Raw genomic sequence first — 19,211 nt, 5'->3', positions numbered from 1 at the left:
TTCCTGCTCTTGATGTTCTTATGGCATACTTGTGTGGAAGGCAGAATATATAGCAGCAGTGCTGTGATGAAATGAGAAAGAGGTTAGGAACAAAATCACCAGAATTTTTCCAGTTCTTCTTCATGACTTCTGCCTCCTTTTTCTTCATTTCTCTTCCTCCTCTTCTCCCTCCTGCCTTATTCCTTCACTCCCCTCCCCACTCATAATCCTATTCTCTGCATCCCTACAGAAATGCTGTAAGCTGCATATGAGCTAAGTCCAGACAGCACTAGCCTTGAACTGGCAATGTCTGCCAGCTCAGGGTGCAAAGTTGTCTCATTCTCTTATTTCTGCTTCTTGTACCTTGTGTAATGTGACAGACAAGTCTCAGAGAAATTACAAAGGATTTTCTGTTGATATTTGCAGCTATGTTCAAGCTATATTACCAAATGTAAACAAAATGCATGGAATTTTTTTCTTTACTCTTCAGTTATTTTGTTTTAAGTGGAGCAAAAATGAACATTGGTTGAAATAAATCATTATAATATATTTGTGTTAGCTTTATTCAGCAATTCTCTGTATTCCTTAAACATTTATGTGCTTTCCAATTATAGCAGTATTTTACTTGTCACTGCAAAATGTCAGGTTATTGCTTCAAAGGTAACCTCATTTTATATAATCAGATGGAGACTTAGTTGATGTAATAAAGCATTGGAGATTGGATAAAATTCCAATTACTGCTTCCATGGTAATGAATAACAGTTACTAACATAACAAAGATGTTAGAATTTAGAGGTGTTTGTACTTTCTTATTCTTTCAATGATAAACACACCAGTTTCTTGGAGACAAAATTGTAATAACACTATTAGCATTTATATTTATTTTTAAGAGAAGATGCTAAGACCTGTCATTTAATTTTAAAAACTGTATGGCCAAGTTTGTAAATTTCTTAAAATATGTCTGAAGATAATCTGGGTTTAGGCAAATAGCACTGATCCCATTGACAGAAGTCAACCTTGGCCGTATGTAGCAGAGAGGGAACCACAGCAGGATATTCCTGAAATATTAAAGGAAATAGTAGCACAATAGCAGGCAAAAATGATGGCCACTCAGTAATTTTTAATTGCATTGTCATGACAAGCTAACAAAGCTTGCAGCACCAACTAAGCTTCACATCACTTTAAATCCAGGTGTAAAAATTTGTTATTAATCAGGTTCTTAGAAAACAAATGTCTTTACAGTCTTGGTTTCATAATATTCCATCCGGTATTACAGATATTGCCTATGATAGATTAAATAACAGATTCTGTCTATTTTTCAAAACTGTTTTCCCTGGTTAGATGCCCTTACAAATTCAGTAAAAAAAAGCTGTTTGCTCATACACTTATGCAGTAAGATTCTTCTAAAACTCATTTTACTGATCCTGTTACTGAGTTGTTTAACTTTGCACTCTTGGTTTTTTAGGTTGGCATAGTACTGCATTATTCTACACTCTCTACTATGCTATGGATTGGAGTAACTGCCAGAAACATTTATAAGCAAGTCACAAAAAAACCTCAGCCATGCCAAAACAGTGACCAATCTTCTTATCCAAAGCAACAACTACTCAGGTATGGAATATGAGTTATAGTTTTTTTTAATGTCTTCCTAAAGCATACCCATTTTAAGCAAACTCTCACTTTTAGGTCTGTATTCTTCTCTTTTTATAGATTGCTAATAGGATCCATAAATAGTTGAGCCTCTTAGGCATATATATGTGCTAATAGTTAACTCTACATAGGAGATGGAAATATGCAGAACTGGTATTGTCTGGGTACAGATACCTTCATCTGAACAGGAAGAACTGAAATGGTTTTGTTGGTTTCTTATGGAAGGGGAAAAAAAACAACAAACAAACCAAAAACTGGCTTGCTTCTAAGCATTATTTAAGCATCAGAAACTAAGCTATAATGACTCTTCCTTTACTCTTATCTCTCCTGCTGTCATTTTTGCCCGCACTTGTATTGATAACCTAATAACCTGATAGCAACCTTCCTCATTCCACATCAGAGTTCTAATGCTATTACAGGAGCGACTAGAAGTCTGCACTCCCTATCAGCTTTCTGGATGGAGCAGACTAACAAACATGTCTCTGACAGCATTGCAGGTGTAATACAGTAAACATTTTTACCAGATGCCTATGAGATGCTGAAACTCCAATCCAAAATAGTCAGTTTAGACAGAAAAAAATCCCACAACAAAACTTTGCCACAACCTAGGATTTCCATCCAAAGGCATTTGAAGATTCATTCATCTATTTTGTGCCTAGGAATCAAAAAAATAGGTATTACCCAAAGTTTTGTATTATCCCTGTATAGAATCTGGGGGGAGACTAAGACAGAGCAGAACCTCCAGAGCACAATTTCTCCCATCTGTCTTGGATGTTTGTGTGAGGACAGGATGTATTGTCTTACGGAGGTGCCTCTCTTTCCCCACAGATCATGGAAAAACCTGAATGGTCAATGTAGCATAAAGACCTCAGTTTTATAGTGAAGAACAGGAAATATGAATTCTACTATTTATGACTTTGCTGTGAAAAATCCATGTTAGTGTATTCTTTTAAACAGACTTATCTATTTTATTTTAAATACAAAATTTTTAATAGGGAGCATTTATAGATGATTGTGATGTCACAACTTGTTAAAAGTCTGTAGGAAAATGAATTGCATTCTTCTGTCTGATTCTGCTGACTGAAATTTTCATTAACTTGTTTAGTTTTTCTCTTTGTAAAACATTTTATTTCTAGAGATGAAATTGATTCAAGTTAACATAAGGTTTATATTGTGAAGATAAGTGCCATATTGATCCTTAGTTTTGCTAGGTGTAAGCAAGAGGATCTACTTTCCCTGAGAGGGCCTGACTTTGCTAATCCATGATTTGCTATAATATTCTTCACAGATGAGAATTTCACTCCTTCATTTACCAGCTCATGGCAAAATGAATAATTGCCAATTTTCAAATGCTGCAGTGTGACTATTAAGGTAAAAAATTGTTGCAGGTTACACAGACCCAGCACAGTCTATGTTCTTCAAATTCAAATCCTGAGTTAGAAAACAAATGACAATTAGGATTCAGAAAATATTACTCTAATTAGAATCTTTGTTGTACCAGTCATGTTGAGGTTCTCAGACAGTGAAAATAAATAGTGGCTATTTTAAGTTTAGCAGTAGAAATGATAAACCTCCTTTTAGCTGTAGTAGAACATGAGCATAATTGTTTAATAGCTAAGTAAAATTATTCTAAGTTATTTTTCTCATGCAGGGCACCACATATTCTAGAGACACACACTGTGTCAAATGATTCCATAACGGTTAACACTAGATTCAAAACAGTAAGGATCAATTTTGCTTCATGTAGAAAACAGGCATAGTATATGTAGGATTAAAAACCACTCTAAGCAAGCAAATTCCTCATAATTGCAGAAAAACTTAGTAATTGTTGTTCTTTTAGAATGATAATTTTTCTGGGCATTTTAAGTTTCCTGGTTTTATTAAAATTAAAATCAGAATTATTCTGTATCATAATACTTCCATACAATCCATATTTCAGTACAGTCATTTATAAGAAATGTTTTAACTAGTCAGTGTTGTCAGTATTCTTGTGTTGTAAGCCAACAGCAGCTTTTATACATATTGTTCCTCAGATGCATAAGAGATAACATTGCAGTTTGTCTGAGTCTGGGTTTGGGTGAGGGAGTGTTAATTTATCTCTGTTGACACCAGTAGATAGCTAAATGGTATAGTTTATTCAAATGGAGATTGACTTAAGCATTTTTATATGTCAGGACCACCACTGATAGGAAGCATATAATACAGTCTACAAGACACTTTTAAACAAGAGGTAGTTTGTCAGTAATCCCTGTCTGTAGACCCACTTTGCCTTGTGTTCAGGTTTTGTTGAGTAGAAATAGATGAATGTGTTTCATAAGAACTGTACACTTTTGTCCTCGAGTCTTTTCTGGTGGTGGTTGGACGTGATAAACTATATTTCCAGTTCACATATGAGTGTTTTTGTATTCCTTATATATGCACTTGCTATATGAGACATAAGGATATCTTTTGTGAGCAGTAAGTGGAGTCTGCTGCCAAAAATCAATACATAAATCTATGACATGGAATTTACCAAGAAATTATAAAAATTGTCTCACCACATTTTTTCAAGGAGCTTGATCCACTCTAAAAAGGAGCTGAAATAGTGAAAATAAATACCAAAATATCTAAAAGAATCAAAATCTCTAAATCTATCTTCTGTTAGTAGAAAGGGATGTGTGGTTGTAGCAGTTGCTTCCCTGCCTGCTATTGGCATATTCATTTGCAGAAGCAACACAAATGAGGTGCCCTTGATCTTTTTCTCCTAGTTTTCCTTGAGCTGCAGCAAGAAGTATCCTATGATGTAAAATTGTTGTTCTCTATTACTTTTCTCTGTTCTAGATATGTGATCAAATTAGAAACATTTTCACAGTGTAATTTTGCTGAAATGCTTGGCAATATTATTTTAAATATTGCCTCTTTTTATACATTAATCATGAATTATATGATACATTATATATGATATATATTTTATTATAGAAATTATTCATTTAATATATATGAGGTAATAATTATAGAGTTAAACTTCGCAGGTCTATCACTTTGATGACTGGAACCAACTGTAACAATTTTGACGAGTTTCTCTAAATGTGCCTGGATGCTAATGAGGTGGATCAAATTAATGCACCATTGAATTTTAGCACTTCAACAGATAATGAAATTACTTCCTGTAAAATATACTCTCTGGTATTCTTAATAGAAATAAATAATTCTATCTGTTCATCCTCTGTGGGCATTTGTTAAACCTGGCAGAGTTTAGCTTCTGACTCATCTGGAGTCAGACTTTGCCAGCAAAGGCAAAGGGGCATGCAAAATTCACTATTACTTGCAATGTGTAAAACCTCATCAGCCCAAGCTGAGGCACAGGTAGTATTATTTTTTAAATCTGGTATGTGCATGCATTTTTCATGGGATGCACTGTGCACATACAGATTAGACAGAAGAACAGACCAAGCAGAAAATATTTCTGAAAGATATTCTGTTAAAATTGTTCCTTTCTAGAAAGAGAAAAATCAGATTGCTTTCATTTTTAATAAGATAACTGCGGAGCACAATTGCAGTATAAAACATTTAAAATTAAAAAAAAGAAATAAGCTGCCAGCTGGGCCAGGTGCTAAGGAGACAGATAATTAAGTTTTATCTCAGGGTTAGGTACAAATATATGTTCTAATTTTCTCCCACCTTTTTTATTCAATGAATGTCTTGCAAGATAACTAATATGGCAGACTTTAGATTAGAGAGTCCAATATCCTATATCTGTCATGAGGAAACATCAATGTGCATAAATAAGGTTGCAGAATCAACTGCAAGGTGGATAACAGTTGATGTCAGTGTCTCTGCTGAACTTCGTCTTATTTATTATGTAGTGTATCTTGATAAGCACTTTTAAATTTTCTGACTAATATTGTGGGGCTTCTAGAAAAAGTACATTATGCAGTGCTTTAGAAAAATTGTATATCTAGCTGTAGTAGCAATTTAGGAACAGATTGTGTGTCCTTTGCCTTGTATTCAAAGTATTAGGCTTAGTACTATGGCTAATAAAAATAAACACAAAGAATTTTGTGCAGTTTTCAGGAGGGCACACAGATTACCTACAGTCAGTACCACTGGCTTCAATTCCATTCTCTTGCTGTTTTCAACCTTAAATAATTTTAAGAGTTAAGAATAATTTCTAGAATGAGAAAGCTGTTTGCATATTCATATATTTTGAAATTTCTTAACTGTTTTATAGAAACTGTCCTTTAACATGCACACAGAGCAGACCTAGAAATAGGTGGGAACTGGAGTAGTTCAGTCGAACTGTAATATCTGCTAATGGATGTGTGCATGCAGATACATGTGTTTGTGTGTTTGTCTGCTATTCTATATGAGCTTCTATATGGGCAACTTTCTGTACATCATACATATGCTTCCAGAGTACTGAGTGATGTCTTGGAAGCAGCAACTACAGGGCTCTTCCTAGTGAGCTGTGTTGATGGTGTGGTGGTGATTAACAACCTACGCCCAGATCACATGGATGAGCGAGATGCAACAGTGCTCCACTTGCATCCTCCCCCTCTCCTGTGAATGTGGCAGCAGCAGTTCCCAGTCATTCCCAAGCTCGTTATTTCTCTCAGCTACTAAACATTAATCAGTAGTATCCAGCTAAACCATAGCTTTGTGACACTAAATTAAGCTAAATCCTTTCACGGCAAAAAAAAGGAGAAACCATGCTACACTTTCAAATAGAGGAAAACCTTCTCCTGTTATTGTCAGCCAGTCCTGTGATGAGCCTCTTGCCTTACAGTGAGGAGATTTTACAGACTTCCATGATACCACAGGGGTCATGCTTAGTGCTTTGCTCATAGTGTTAACCATGCTTCTATCAGGATGAACATTTAGATGCTTAATCTGTTTTTCTGACAAGCTGGAAACCAACTCATGGGCCCAAATGGACTCACTGCTGTGTACTGCTGCTTTTGCCTATCTGCTGGACTTGAGAGAGCCTGGCAGGAAATATGACTTCCATCACAAATTGATGATGTAATTTTTACTGAATAGGTTAGCAATAAAGCAGGCTGTTTCCTAATTTGAGTTGCACACAGCAATATTCATGATGTCATTGAAAATCATCACATGATATTTTTGCACCATAATAGAGATGCTAAAAACATTCCACTTATAAGGAGTAAAGACTTCTATTTAGTTTTTTTAAGAATGCTTATGTCCTTATGTCTAGAGAAAAACCTTAGAATAAAAAGAACTAATTATTTCTAATATTTCCAAGCTTGAAAGACTTCAGAAAATGGTTTTTGTGAATCTCAGGGTCCAGAAAATGTCCCCTATCATTTATAACAAATTGGCTACAATTTATTACAGCATAATAGCAATGTAATGGGGGATCAAAATTTGATGATGATAACAAATTCTCTGTTCAACGTCAAGTTTGGCAAATAAGCTACTTTCTTGGCCATGCCCTTTTCTGAATCTTCAGGCTGAATCATATGAAGCATCTTAATTTACATTCTGACAGACACAGACATTACTTTTCCCCTTGACACCAGCAGCTCTGAAATGCAGTTAAGTTCTAGTACATTTTTCATTAGCACTGGCTCTCATGAATTCATGTCTCCTAGTATCAAACAAGGATTGAGAGAGAAGGAGAGAGAAAGAGGTCAGATGAAAAGCATCAATTACAGTCCATTGTTTTCTTCTTTATGATATGTCCTTAAATATTAATTCATAGAATCTTGGTCCATGGAAGCCTGTTTTTCCTTCCCACAGTGAACATACCAAACCTTTATAAAGTGTAAATTTAGGCCTGATTATCCTAAGGGAGTATCTGTCTTTTCCTTTATAATCCTCTATAGTTTGTATATGTTGATTTAAATAGGAAATGCCCCAGGACAGAATTCTCAGAAGTCCTGAGGAGATCTCTGCAGTTCATTCTTTACTATTAGAATACACACAGTTGTGTTATTGGAGAGTCAGTGAAAGTGATGTCTCCCTGTGAATAAGTTTTTTACCAGCTGGATGAACTGTGGCGTGGTAAGCCAACAGTCTCACCAAAAATCTGCTTTATCATGCTCAAGGAAGCTGGCTATAATTTAAATATTTGTATCCTTTGCTTAGAGGGCAGAACATTTTGATGTAGACAGGGTCAGTGATCAGGAAATTTAACTTATGACTCTGTCTTATTGTAGATATTGGAAATTAAGATGTAACTAAATCATTTTAAAATTGTGCTGTAATTAGTTTTTGCAATCCTCGTGTATTCTTAAGGCTGCTTATAGCCTCCCTATTATAAGTTCCTAAAAAGAGCAGTCCATACTTTAAGTTCCTAAAAAGAACAAAGTGTGTAAGAGCTGTTTTCATAGAATGGCTTGGCTTGGAAAGGACCTTAAAGGTCATCTAGTGATATTTCTTAAATATCATCTACAAAACACTATTCCTGTGTTTCTTGTTTCTGTTGCTGATATACCTTTTTTCAAATTTTTTGTATTTGATAAAAATTGAGTGTAAGAGAAGTCATGTTTTCCTTCCAGTTGTTGTGTTAGTTTTATTCACCAAAATAAGACTTATATTCAACATCAAAATAAGTTCATATATTATTATAGTGGATATTCAAATAATCTAAGGATAACAGCCTTTTCAGAGTTTTAGTTAAAGAGCTAAACTTTTGAACAGTGATCTATTCTGATGACAATTTTAATAACTGACATTCAAAGAAGGTACAGCACAGCTAATGATGTGTAAGCTCTGCCCAGCAATAGTAAAAACATCTCTGCATTATCAACCCTGTGCTGGGCACAAATCCTAAACCTAGGCCCACACTAGTGACTGTGTAGAAAGTTAACTCTACTTCAGCCCAAACCAGCACAAGGACATACTGTTATTACATCCAATTTAACACAATCACTTTTAAAAGGCTGATGTATGGTCAGATGGAGTCAAGGATTATAGCCAGAGCCATTTCACTGCTAGCTAGCAATGTAACTGAAAGGTCTGCAGTGGAAAAAGGTATCAAATGGTGACAAGGGAAACATTTTCATGAACGTTTTAACTGAATTTCAATCTGAAGCTAAATGTCTGTCATATGGGAAGAAAATTATCTTAAGCAAATCTTTAATTCAGCTTTGAATTAATTGAATTAATTGTTGAAATTAATTGTTGAAAATTTCCACTTAAAAAAAAATATTAAAGAGATTCACAGTGGCAATAATAATATATAGTCATCGGTACCTTCAGAAAATTGTTGCACTTTCTAAGCCACGTAAATGTTCATTGCTGACAGCATCAGATTACCAGTGTCATATAGTGGTTTCATGGTGTGGAGGTATTTTCCTGCCTACTCTGAATCAAGCAGGAGAAGTGATTAGAACTTTTCCTCTCCACCTTCAAGGTGACTGACTGAATTATTGTGTTGCTACAAGAAAGGTGGTAACAGAGCCACCTACTTTGCTTTTAGTTTCACTTCATCTGACCTGTGAATCATCACTCAGACTGAAAGTATTTCAAAAGTTTGTTCTCATGTTCTAGGTGTCATTACTATTCTTCAAAACTGACCTGAATGCACTATCAAATACTTTTAGTGAATGATCCCTGGAACAGGGGTTCCTCCTTGATTTGACCTTATTAAAGATCATGTCACAATCAAAGTAGAAGAAGGATTTTGTTACTGTCATAACTTCATTAGCTAAGGTACAGGCAAGATACACATGATGTTAACACTTTACAGAGTAGAAACAGAATAATACCAAATCTTAAAGAAATGTTGAGGTAGTAAGTGAAGTTTTAACTTTTTTTAAGGAAGAGTTTCTGAGCTACTTAGCACAGAAGAAAAGAAATGGGTTATGGGTATTACAAAAGAAACATATGTCAACTTACTACTTGTAAACAACCTATTAAACAGCATAGCAAGTCATGTATACTGATCCATTTAACTGAAGCTCTCTCCAGTTCTAAAGCTATTGACAAATGCAGCCAAAAACAGATGACCACACCTGAGTGATACCTGGTCATTTAATGAGGGAATCATGGTGTTGGGACTTAGAAAGTTTAACTACATGAGTTATGGCATTTGCAAGCTTGCAAAGTTGTGAGCTTCATGGAGACTTATAATGATTCCTATTATATTTTCAGGTTTTAAAGGCTGGAACTGCAACATGCTGGTTGCAGAACTGTATTAGATTTAATTTTCAGCTGCTTTTATCACGAGTTCACGTCTAGGTATCTCCTGGAAGTTCAGAATTCTTGTCACACTGTTCCTTGCTTCAATACTTCCTAGAATTTGAGATAGTCATGTACATAATTGTAGAGGGTAAGTTAGAGGGTGGGTAACCTTGATAAAGTGCTCCATGCTTTGATATGCTGCTCCAGGCAAAATGCAAAATGCTGATTGGGAATTTTACAAGTTCTACAAATCCTTGAACATAATATATTCAGACTCCAAATGGATGCCTTGTAGGAAACTTTATCAGATTTGAAAGAACTAAATATTTTCTCAGATGATTCTTTGCTGTCATATAGATTAAACTTTACTATGAAAAAAATGCCATAAAGAGAAATGCATAAGATTGTTTTGAATGTGTTTATTGTCATTGTATGGACAAAGAACTAAGCATTCTGATCTGCCTGAAATAATATTCACCACAGTTACAGAAATGACTATCTGACTTTTAATTGTGGATGATTGTACTCATTTATTATTAAGAAAAATTTAAAATTAAGAATTTGATTTGTTTGAATAAATCCAGAGTCACGTTAGATACAAATTCTTCCTTATGAAAATTCTTCTGTGAGCAAGCTGGAACTTAAAGCTTGTTACAGGACCCCTGTCTCTTAAGTAGGCACCTGTACACATGCAGCTTAACTGTAATGAAAACAGTGATATCGCAAGAAAACATAAGACATGAAGATTTGTAAGGTATGTTGTGCAGACTGATAATCTACAATGTCACAGAAACTAGAACACTGCAGGCAACCAACTAGTCTAATAGAGGATTGTGCAGTAGTCTGTAATAACTGCAGTACAGTACAATCACTGTGCATTTGAATTGTAGCATGGCATAGGACTCACTAGGGATTGCATTTACTAATGCATTGCTACTATTCCTTAAAGTAAACTGAAGATATTATTAGATTTCAGGAGTAAATGCTAAACAATAAGAAGTACATGGGTTATCTCAAAACAAACTAGCAATAAAAATGAAATGTATCTTTTTATGCACACGTGTATATATTAGCAATGATAGTTTTAAATATGTAATTTTAACATTTCAGAATATTTTCCTTATTAACGAATGAAAAAATCCAAGGAAATGAAAATATATTCCTTGGACAAACAAAACTGGTGAAATCTACAGCTATGCATATTACATTAAATATGTTGGAGCATATTTAACTCTAACTGTTTTAAATTCAGCTTCAGACCTGCCTGACTTATTTTATGCATACTTCCTGTCAACTATATGTGATAATCTCTGGTTTATGCCGGTTTGAAAAGAAGGCTTAAAAGTCTTGGGAGGAAAAGTTGCATTAGATTAATTTACTTGGTTTTGAGTTGAGAGACCATGGAAAAATACACACAAACTTCCAGTGATCTCCTTGACCTTGTATATCCTAAATAGCTGAAGACCATTACTGGAAATGTGGGTGATTCTTTTCCTTTCAACTTAGTGGTCATTAAAAACTCCAAATGAGAAGACATTAAAGATAAAATCACACAATAAACAATAGGCTTAAATTGCAGTTAGGGGTAAATACATTAATATTAGAAAACTATTTTAATCTATGAGAATAGTTGACAATTAAAACAGGTTACCTGGGAGGCTGTGGAAACTCTGTCACAAGCAATTTGTTAACACAGATTAGACAAAGCCAAGCTATTCATAATAGATGTTTAAGGTGACCCTGACTCAGAGGTTTTGAGTGATCTAGATGACCTCTTGATGTTCATTCCTGCCCTACAGTTTTGTTATTCATAAAACAAGGATTTTTCCTAGCAGTATTATCATTTTTTCAACCTTTATTTACGGCTGAATTTCTACAACCTTGTTGGTCCCATAAGAAACTCTCATGTTTTATTATGCAAGCAAATTCTGACAGAAGAGACTTTGAAACTAATGTGTTCCAAATATGCCTTCAGTGTTTGGAAATGTTATGAGTCTTGTAGAAACTGGCTGCTGGTCCTCCAGGTATTTCTATTCAGGTAACACCGTACTATATAAAACATAAAAAAATTAGACCAGCTTCTGCTCTGAAACATGCACACCCACAATGTCTTTTCAGTGAGCTACACAGATTTAATCACAAGAAGATTTTAGTTCATAGATCAAAAATATTGGGTTTTGATACTTACAAATAAAGTTTGGTAAATCTCCATGATTTTTAATTATACAGATTAAAATAATTTAAATAGATAATATTTAAATACCTTAGCAAAACAGAATGTCCAGATTAAACTTTATGCTTCTATTGATTAAGTACTCACACAGACAAAGCAGTAATGCCATTATTATTGGATCACACTTAGTACTCAGAAAATCATTCAAGATTTTAACAATTTATCAGAAAATGAACCCTGGCAGAGCTTGAGTCTGTTCCCTTTTGTCCTACTGCTGGTTGCCTGGGCGAAGAGACCAACCCCCACCTGACTACAACCTCCTTTCAGGGAGTTGTAGAGGGTGATAAGGTCTCCCCTGAGCCTCCTCCTCTCCAGGCTAAACAACCCCAGCTCCCTCAGCCTCTCCTAAGAGTACCTGTGCTCGAGTCCCTTCACCAGCCTCATTGCTCTTCTCTGGACCTGCTCCAGCACTTCATGATCACTTCTGGCCAAGTGCTCCAAGAAACCCCATGATTTTTTGGAAACTTATCTTTTGACCTTTTTATATATGATGGAGAAGCTTTTTTTATGCTTCTGGTTAAAATCTGGACTAGGGATCACCAAAAATAGATTTTTGTATATGTCAGCATTCAAACAATAGGAAAAAGCAAACATTCATGCCATCATCATATATATAATATTTTACATAGCTCAGCTTAGTAAGACTAAGACTGACAACAGCAAAAAATGTCAACATTAAAGCTAAAAATTGGGGTTGACATTCATGAACTCATGCAATGGTACCTTTGTTTCTTACTTTTCAATAGGGTGAATTAAGGACAAAATGCAAACCTGAACTTTTACCAATACATCTATACCTTCATGGTTTTGCAGAATCGAGTCTTTCATTGAATAGCTTGTCTGTAAGTTAATAGCAGGGTAAGCCGTAATCCTTTTTTTCATATATAGCATTACAAAAATGCTTTTTGCTGCTCCTAGATTAGCAGATTGAATTACATCCTATGGACTATGAAGTGTTCCAGAAAGAAGCCAAAAGTCCAAAACCATCTAAAAAAAATAACCAAGTCATTTTCAACATGTTTTAATGCTTCCCTGTTGCTTGTTACATTTAATTACACCTACCTGGTAAGATTTTAATTTCTTGGCTACTGGATATCTGTCAAGATGAAAAATTGGAAGTTGCAGAAGTGAATAACATTGCATAAATCTTAATATAAGACTTTCTCCACAAAAACAAATGAAAAAGTAAGCTTTTTCCTTTTTGCAAACTCTAAAGATGAAACTTCTCTAACATTCTTTAAAGGGTAGATTAGTTTCTGAAAAAGAATAAGTTGTGTAGTACAAAATCATGCACGTCTGCATTTCACTTACATAGAGTTTGATCAAAGCCAGTGGGAACACTTAGATAAGTAATGGGTGCACAACTTACCAGATACAATAATGGGTTTTATACACAGCATAAACTTCTCTTTTGTTGCAACTATTCTTGGCTGGCTACAGTCAAAGCAGTAGGGATTGTTGGTGGGATGTGAAGTCTCTTTCTGACCTCGATCATGTCCTATCTTAGTTACATTTTGATAATGCATTGCACTCTTCTAAAGAACTTTGACTTTAGACACATTTATTTCTTTGAAAATTAATATTTGAAGTATATTTGAAATGTATTTATATTGAAATATATTCAAGATATATTTGAAAATTTAGGAATTTTCAAGCTATGCTCACTTAACTGTGAATCAGTCTACTCTGAGCACTGCATATGTTTCAGTTTACAGACTGATATGTACTAGAAGAGCAGTAGGTTTAGAGACCCATTCCCTGCATTGACAGCTGGTATGGATGGACACTTATAAGACTGAAAAGGTAACAAGGAATAATAAATTAATCATAGAGTCATAAAAATAATAAGTTACATCTGTAACTCATCTAGTTTACCTCTCCATTCAAAGCAGATACAGCTTAAAAGTTATCTCAGGGTCTCATCTAGTCAAGTTTAGAAAACCTGCAAGGAGCTTATTTTGTCCTCCCATCCTAGTTCTGTGTCCTTTTAGCTTTCACCTTGAATGGGCCACAAACATGAAATGTAAGGGCTGTAACCTAGCTTGAAATAAAACACAAAAAAATCACTCAATCCTGTGAACAAAACTCCATGAGTCTAAAAGAACATCATTAAAATCAATAGGTATATAATGTAAAGTTAAAACTCCTAGCTATGTAATGTAAAATATATAAATATCATGTTTATAAACACAAGAAATACCCATTGATTTGCACATAGTGTATCTAAACTATTGATGAGACAATATAAGGGATAGCAAAAGAAATTCTTCATATGGTGGACCCCTCATTCTGCCACAGCAGATGAGGATTCTTGTTTCTCTAGTCCATAGAAGTGATTTTCCATCCCTGCAAATTGGAAGTTTCCTTACCTTATAAGGAAACTAGCACCATCTGTGCTGAATATCCAGTGCTCTCTGCACTTACATGTGATGGCTGACCCTTAATTGTCTCATTCAAGGAAAGAGAATCTGTCTTTCCCATCACAGAAGAGAGTCCAAGCACCTGATTGCCGAGTATCATATAAAGGCGCAGGTTCACTTGGTGTAATAGTTCACTGTACCAAAGTAAAATTTAAATTGTGTCTTGCTTCGGGGCATGTTATTATGCATAGTGGTTTTTTGTTCCCCTTGATCAGTGTACACTGATCTATCAATGTCTGTGGTGTTAAGAAGGTAGGGAACTTTGTTGTGCCCTAACAAAAAGGCTGATGGTTGTTGAAAAATATCCAAATACATTGATCATTACTACATGGGTATAAAATTACTGGGTCTAATAATTAAGCTAGTAGCTGAACTATGAGGAAAAAAAAGGAAATGCAGCTTTCTTTCAAATAGCAAAACTGAGGAATATGTTACAGGTTGAAATATATGAAAACAAAGCTGTCATTACTAAGGATTTCTGAGTGAAAAAGGGCAGGAATTATTAAAGTGTGCTTTAAAAAATGTTGGATTTCCATCAGATTACCAAGTAAGGAGAACAGTTATTCACAATTAATCAGATTTGGATTTCTAAGGTTTTCTTTCTGTATGAGTTCACTGAGGTGTAAGTAGTGGTTGCATGTAGTTACATGTTCCAAATGTTGCCAGCTGTAAAATTGAATTCTCGTTCATTGAAGATAACAACTTTTTTGATATGTCATGTTACCCTGAAAAGGAAAATAAACTCATTATTTGGAAATGATTAGATAATAGATACTTGGAAAAAAAATACTGGTTGGAAAAAAATTTAAATGTTTCATCTTCATAGCTTCACAGTTTGGATTTTTTGCCTGACCTATATTTTGCAGCTTCCCGTTTTAGTTTTCTGGTGCGTGAATTTTCAGGAAGTCTAGTCTTTGTAGAGTGGAATTTAGATCTTGAGGCAGGCACTGTATTCTGGCCTGCTGCTCCATATAAGGACTGAGATGTTTTTTCTCAAGAAGTATCTGCGAACTAAGACAATATGAGGATATAAATAATTAGGGAAAAAAAAAGGCACATGTTTAACTCACAAAGGCACTTACACATAATACTTTATTTTTGATTTTTCCTTGTGAAGTCTTGGTAAATACAGCAAAAATGTAGTGCCTTCAGGATCGATATGTCGAGTCATTGAAGCTGTATCTTAGGATTTTAACGTCTGTGCCTTGCACTGGCTTTACCTGAAAATGTTTCCAGATGGTTTTCTGTATAATTGAAAGCAATATTCAGTGTGAATGAACATCGTCTGATATTTGAAGGTACTACTTTCAGGGATGCTCCCTCCTTAACTCCTGACCTGTGGCAAACCCTAAAAATACTAGAAGTATTAAAAAAGATTATTCATAATATTTTAAAATGGGAACCAAACTGAAACACAGAGTCTCTTCCTTTACTGTACACTAAGTATGGTCTTTAGAGGAGTTCAAAACCTGCTTGTTTGGGTTTGATTTCTCAATGACAAAAGCTTGGTAGCTGAAAAGATTCAACAGAAAGTGTTTTGTGGTTTCCATGGACCCTCTGCATAAATGTTTTGCAATTTTAAATGGCCCTCTGTATTTGTGACTGAATACTTCTTGTAGATGGATAAAATTTAATAATCAAAATCATATTATTTTTATTTGCTGTGGGGTTTCTTCATGTCTTAAACAAGACTGTTTGTCCTCTCACTTTGCCTGAGGATACATCTTGCTACAGCTGTGTGATTAGATTTTAGGTACATGCAGTTGAAAATAAACCAAATTATCTAAAGAAATGGAAAGTAGAAGTAATTTGTGGTTAGCACATAATTGTAAACCCAGAGATGCAGAAGCCTGAAACACTAATTGTTTAATTTTGGGGATGTAGCACCTAATCCTTAACAATATTTTGAAGATGAGGTGTTTATTAGTAAAATTCTCAGAAATCGTAAGAATGCTTTAATACTTTCAAGTTCGAGTATTTCAAAGTCAATAAAGCCACCCCCATATATTATCTATATACAGACAATCTAAATATGTCTTGAGTATCGTGTACGGACATCACAAGAATAGGCACAGGATATGTTGAACAAATTTAGGTAAAGGGATGAAATGTACTGTTGGTTTGTAAACTTCAAAAGAAAGCACTTTACAAGGACATAAGAACCTATTTAATATGCCTCTATTAAATATTAAAAATATGTATGTTACATGGTGGCCAGAACATGTATAATTTTAGTCTTTCTGAGAGTACTCTGACAGTAAGAGCCCAGTCATTGTTATGTGACAGAAATCAGCTGATGCATTCAGCAGTTTTACATGTAGTCATGTCTGAAGCTATAATTTTCATTTTCATTGAAGAAAGGGAATTTATTTTTTTTTTTCAGAAATGGCAGATTTCATGGGGCAACATTAAATTTCCTAAACAGATTATTAATGGCCAATATCAATCAAACAGGCTGTATAAGATGCTTGCAATATTTCAGAGCCAGCTCTTTAGCATGTTGAAGCTGTGCTTTCTCACTACTATTTTTTCTCTGTAAATAGTAATACTAACATTCATCATTCAAGAATTAGTAAACTACAGTAAAATTTGTAGTAGTAGTGTAAAAAAAGCAGGACAGTTTTGAAAACAGTGAATTTCAGGTTCCTGTTGCTAGATTTTTAACAACGAAAGTTCAAGTTTTCATATTTTGTCTATCATTATCTGTAATGGAAAAATGGAAATTTATTATTATTTACATTTCGATCTCCTTAAAGAAACAGTTTGTTTAAGTGTGTGTCTTTCAGACTTTTCCTGTCTAATAACCTGGCTAGTCAATCTGAGATGGATAGAGATCATTAAACTTCTCTAAGTTTCACATGACTAGATGAGCAGGTGAATAACAAAGATAAATATCTCAACATAAGGGAAGGCTGAAATTATAGACAGGTGGCATAACTATGGGGAAATACTTGCAAGGGACATTGTAACTTTTTGGACAGCAAAGACAGTCCTAAGAAAATCTGTAAGAAATCAGATTTCAGCTTTTCCTGTGCCCACATAAAAGTTCAGTATAAAAAGCTGAGATTCTTTATCACTTGCCCTCTGGAACACGGTCTTAATTTTGCATCTTGCAAAAAAAGGTGCAAATTAACAATGTCAGTTTTGTGGAAATCCATGTCTTTGACATATTTTTAGTATTTTTCGTGTTCTTCTAAACAACTGCAGCTCCCTCTGGCATGGCAAGAAAAGATCTTGCCCTTCATATACGATCATTGATTCATATAAGACAAAAAGGAAAATAATACATGAATTTCAAGAAATATAATTAGTGTGATCACTCTAGAGTTATTTCCCAGAAGTTCTGGTATTCTCTTTTCATGGTCTGTTTGCACAAATCTGTCTTGAATGGTTAGCTGAGCAAGTCTTAAGAACAAGGTGCCTGGGTCTACCAGTAAAGTCCCTGTCTTCATGGCATCGATGGTTTGGTCATTAATATCTTCTGTATCATTCTCTGTGTGTGCAGAGAGAGAACTTAAGAGAAAATAAAACTGAGAGTATTACTCATATATTACCTGTGAATCTTATGCAATCAATATTGTTTAGCTCTAACTTGGCAGGATAGCTCATAATAAATATTAAGGCTTCAGAATATCTTTTTTTAATACAACATATATACTTCATACCTAAACCCCCAAAACATACCAAGTAGTGAATAAACAGCCTCTGAATTAACTTTCCAAAGATTCTCCTTCAGTGAAAGTTGAAAATAGTGTATTCTCAGGTCATATAAAAATTACAAAACAAGAATTTGACTGGTCTGCTTGAAATGTTAAAAAAATACTGCAGAAGAAAAAGCATTCTTCTTGGCAACAATATGTTGCCTAGAAAGCAAGTGTCAAACTCTATAATGCATGAAACACAGGGGCATTCAGGGAGTTGTGTTGGTAGTTGCCATAATAAAGTATGAGATTCACATAAATTTCTTTTTTAAAATATGATTCAAAATTTAGTCAGAGGAGAACATAGATCAGAACCCCCTGTCAGTGACTTTCACAGTCAAACCAAATTAAATATATGTCCTCCTGCTAGTAGTTTCATTTGGTTCCTTTGGCAGTCTTAATGAAATATTATCTCAACTAAAACCAAAGAAATCTGTATTTTCTATTTAAAATTCAAGGTGGTTCTACTGACAGTCATGAAACATTGATACTAATATAAAGTGAATTGAGTATTAAGTGTGTGACAATATAAGGGTACAGCACTTACTGTCATTGTCTGTGCTTTCTTTACTTTTCATTTCACTTTCATATTATATAAAATGCCATTGTCATATATAGGCTGTTATCAAAATTTCTTGTCTGGATGAGAGTTGATAGTTAATGGTTATTTTCTCCACTTTGAAAGGCAGAAGGACATCCTGATGGTAATTGACTTTCTAAAGGTGTACTGCAATGCTCAGTGAAGCAGTTGTGTTCGATTAAGTAGGCTGGAACAGGAAAATAATTTCAGCTAACAGCTCTATGCCAGAGTAGTCAAATGCCTGGAAAAATGAGGTAGCAACAAATACCTCTAAACAAGAGTATCAGCCATTTTACCAGAAGAAATTAACTGTGGAAACAGAATTGAAAGGCCTGTTGTGCTCCCTAGGGATAAAATGTTTGTGCAAATAGAAAATACTCAAAGCATGAGTATGATTTCTCCTCCTATTATTTCTCTCCAAGCATTAACATTAACAATTTTCTCTCTATGAGTTTCATGTTGTTCTTAAACTTATTCAAATACAGTTTCTTTAAGAAATACTAATAAATATTTTCTTT

General features: G+C 34.5%; 1 protein-coding gene across 1 annotated transcript in view; it reads left to right on the top strand.

The window, feature by feature from the left end:
• Positions 1-18,910, top strand: part of LOC103799776 (probable G-protein coupled receptor 125) — a 37,006-nt gene extending 18,096 nt beyond the window's left edge. Inside the window, exons 6-7 of the mRNA XM_009072123.1 lie at positions 1,445-1,590; positions 18,799-18,910. Coding sequence (XP_009070371.1) covers positions 1,445-1,590; positions 18,799-18,856 — 204 coding nt within the window. The 3' untranslated portion in view covers positions 18,857-18,910. The remainder of the gene's footprint in view (positions 1-1,444; positions 1,591-18,798) is intronic.
• Positions 18,911-19,211: the final 301 nt, after the last annotated feature.

Source organism: Acanthisitta chloris, unplaced genomic scaffold, assembly GCF_000695815.1.
Source record: "Acanthisitta chloris isolate BGI_N310 unplaced genomic scaffold, ASM69581v1 scaffold6643, whole genome shotgun sequence".
NCBI classification, from domain to species: domain Eukaryota; kingdom Metazoa; phylum Chordata; class Aves; order Passeriformes; family Acanthisittidae; genus Acanthisitta; species Acanthisitta chloris.
This window is presented reverse-complemented; position numbering and strand designations above follow the sequence as displayed.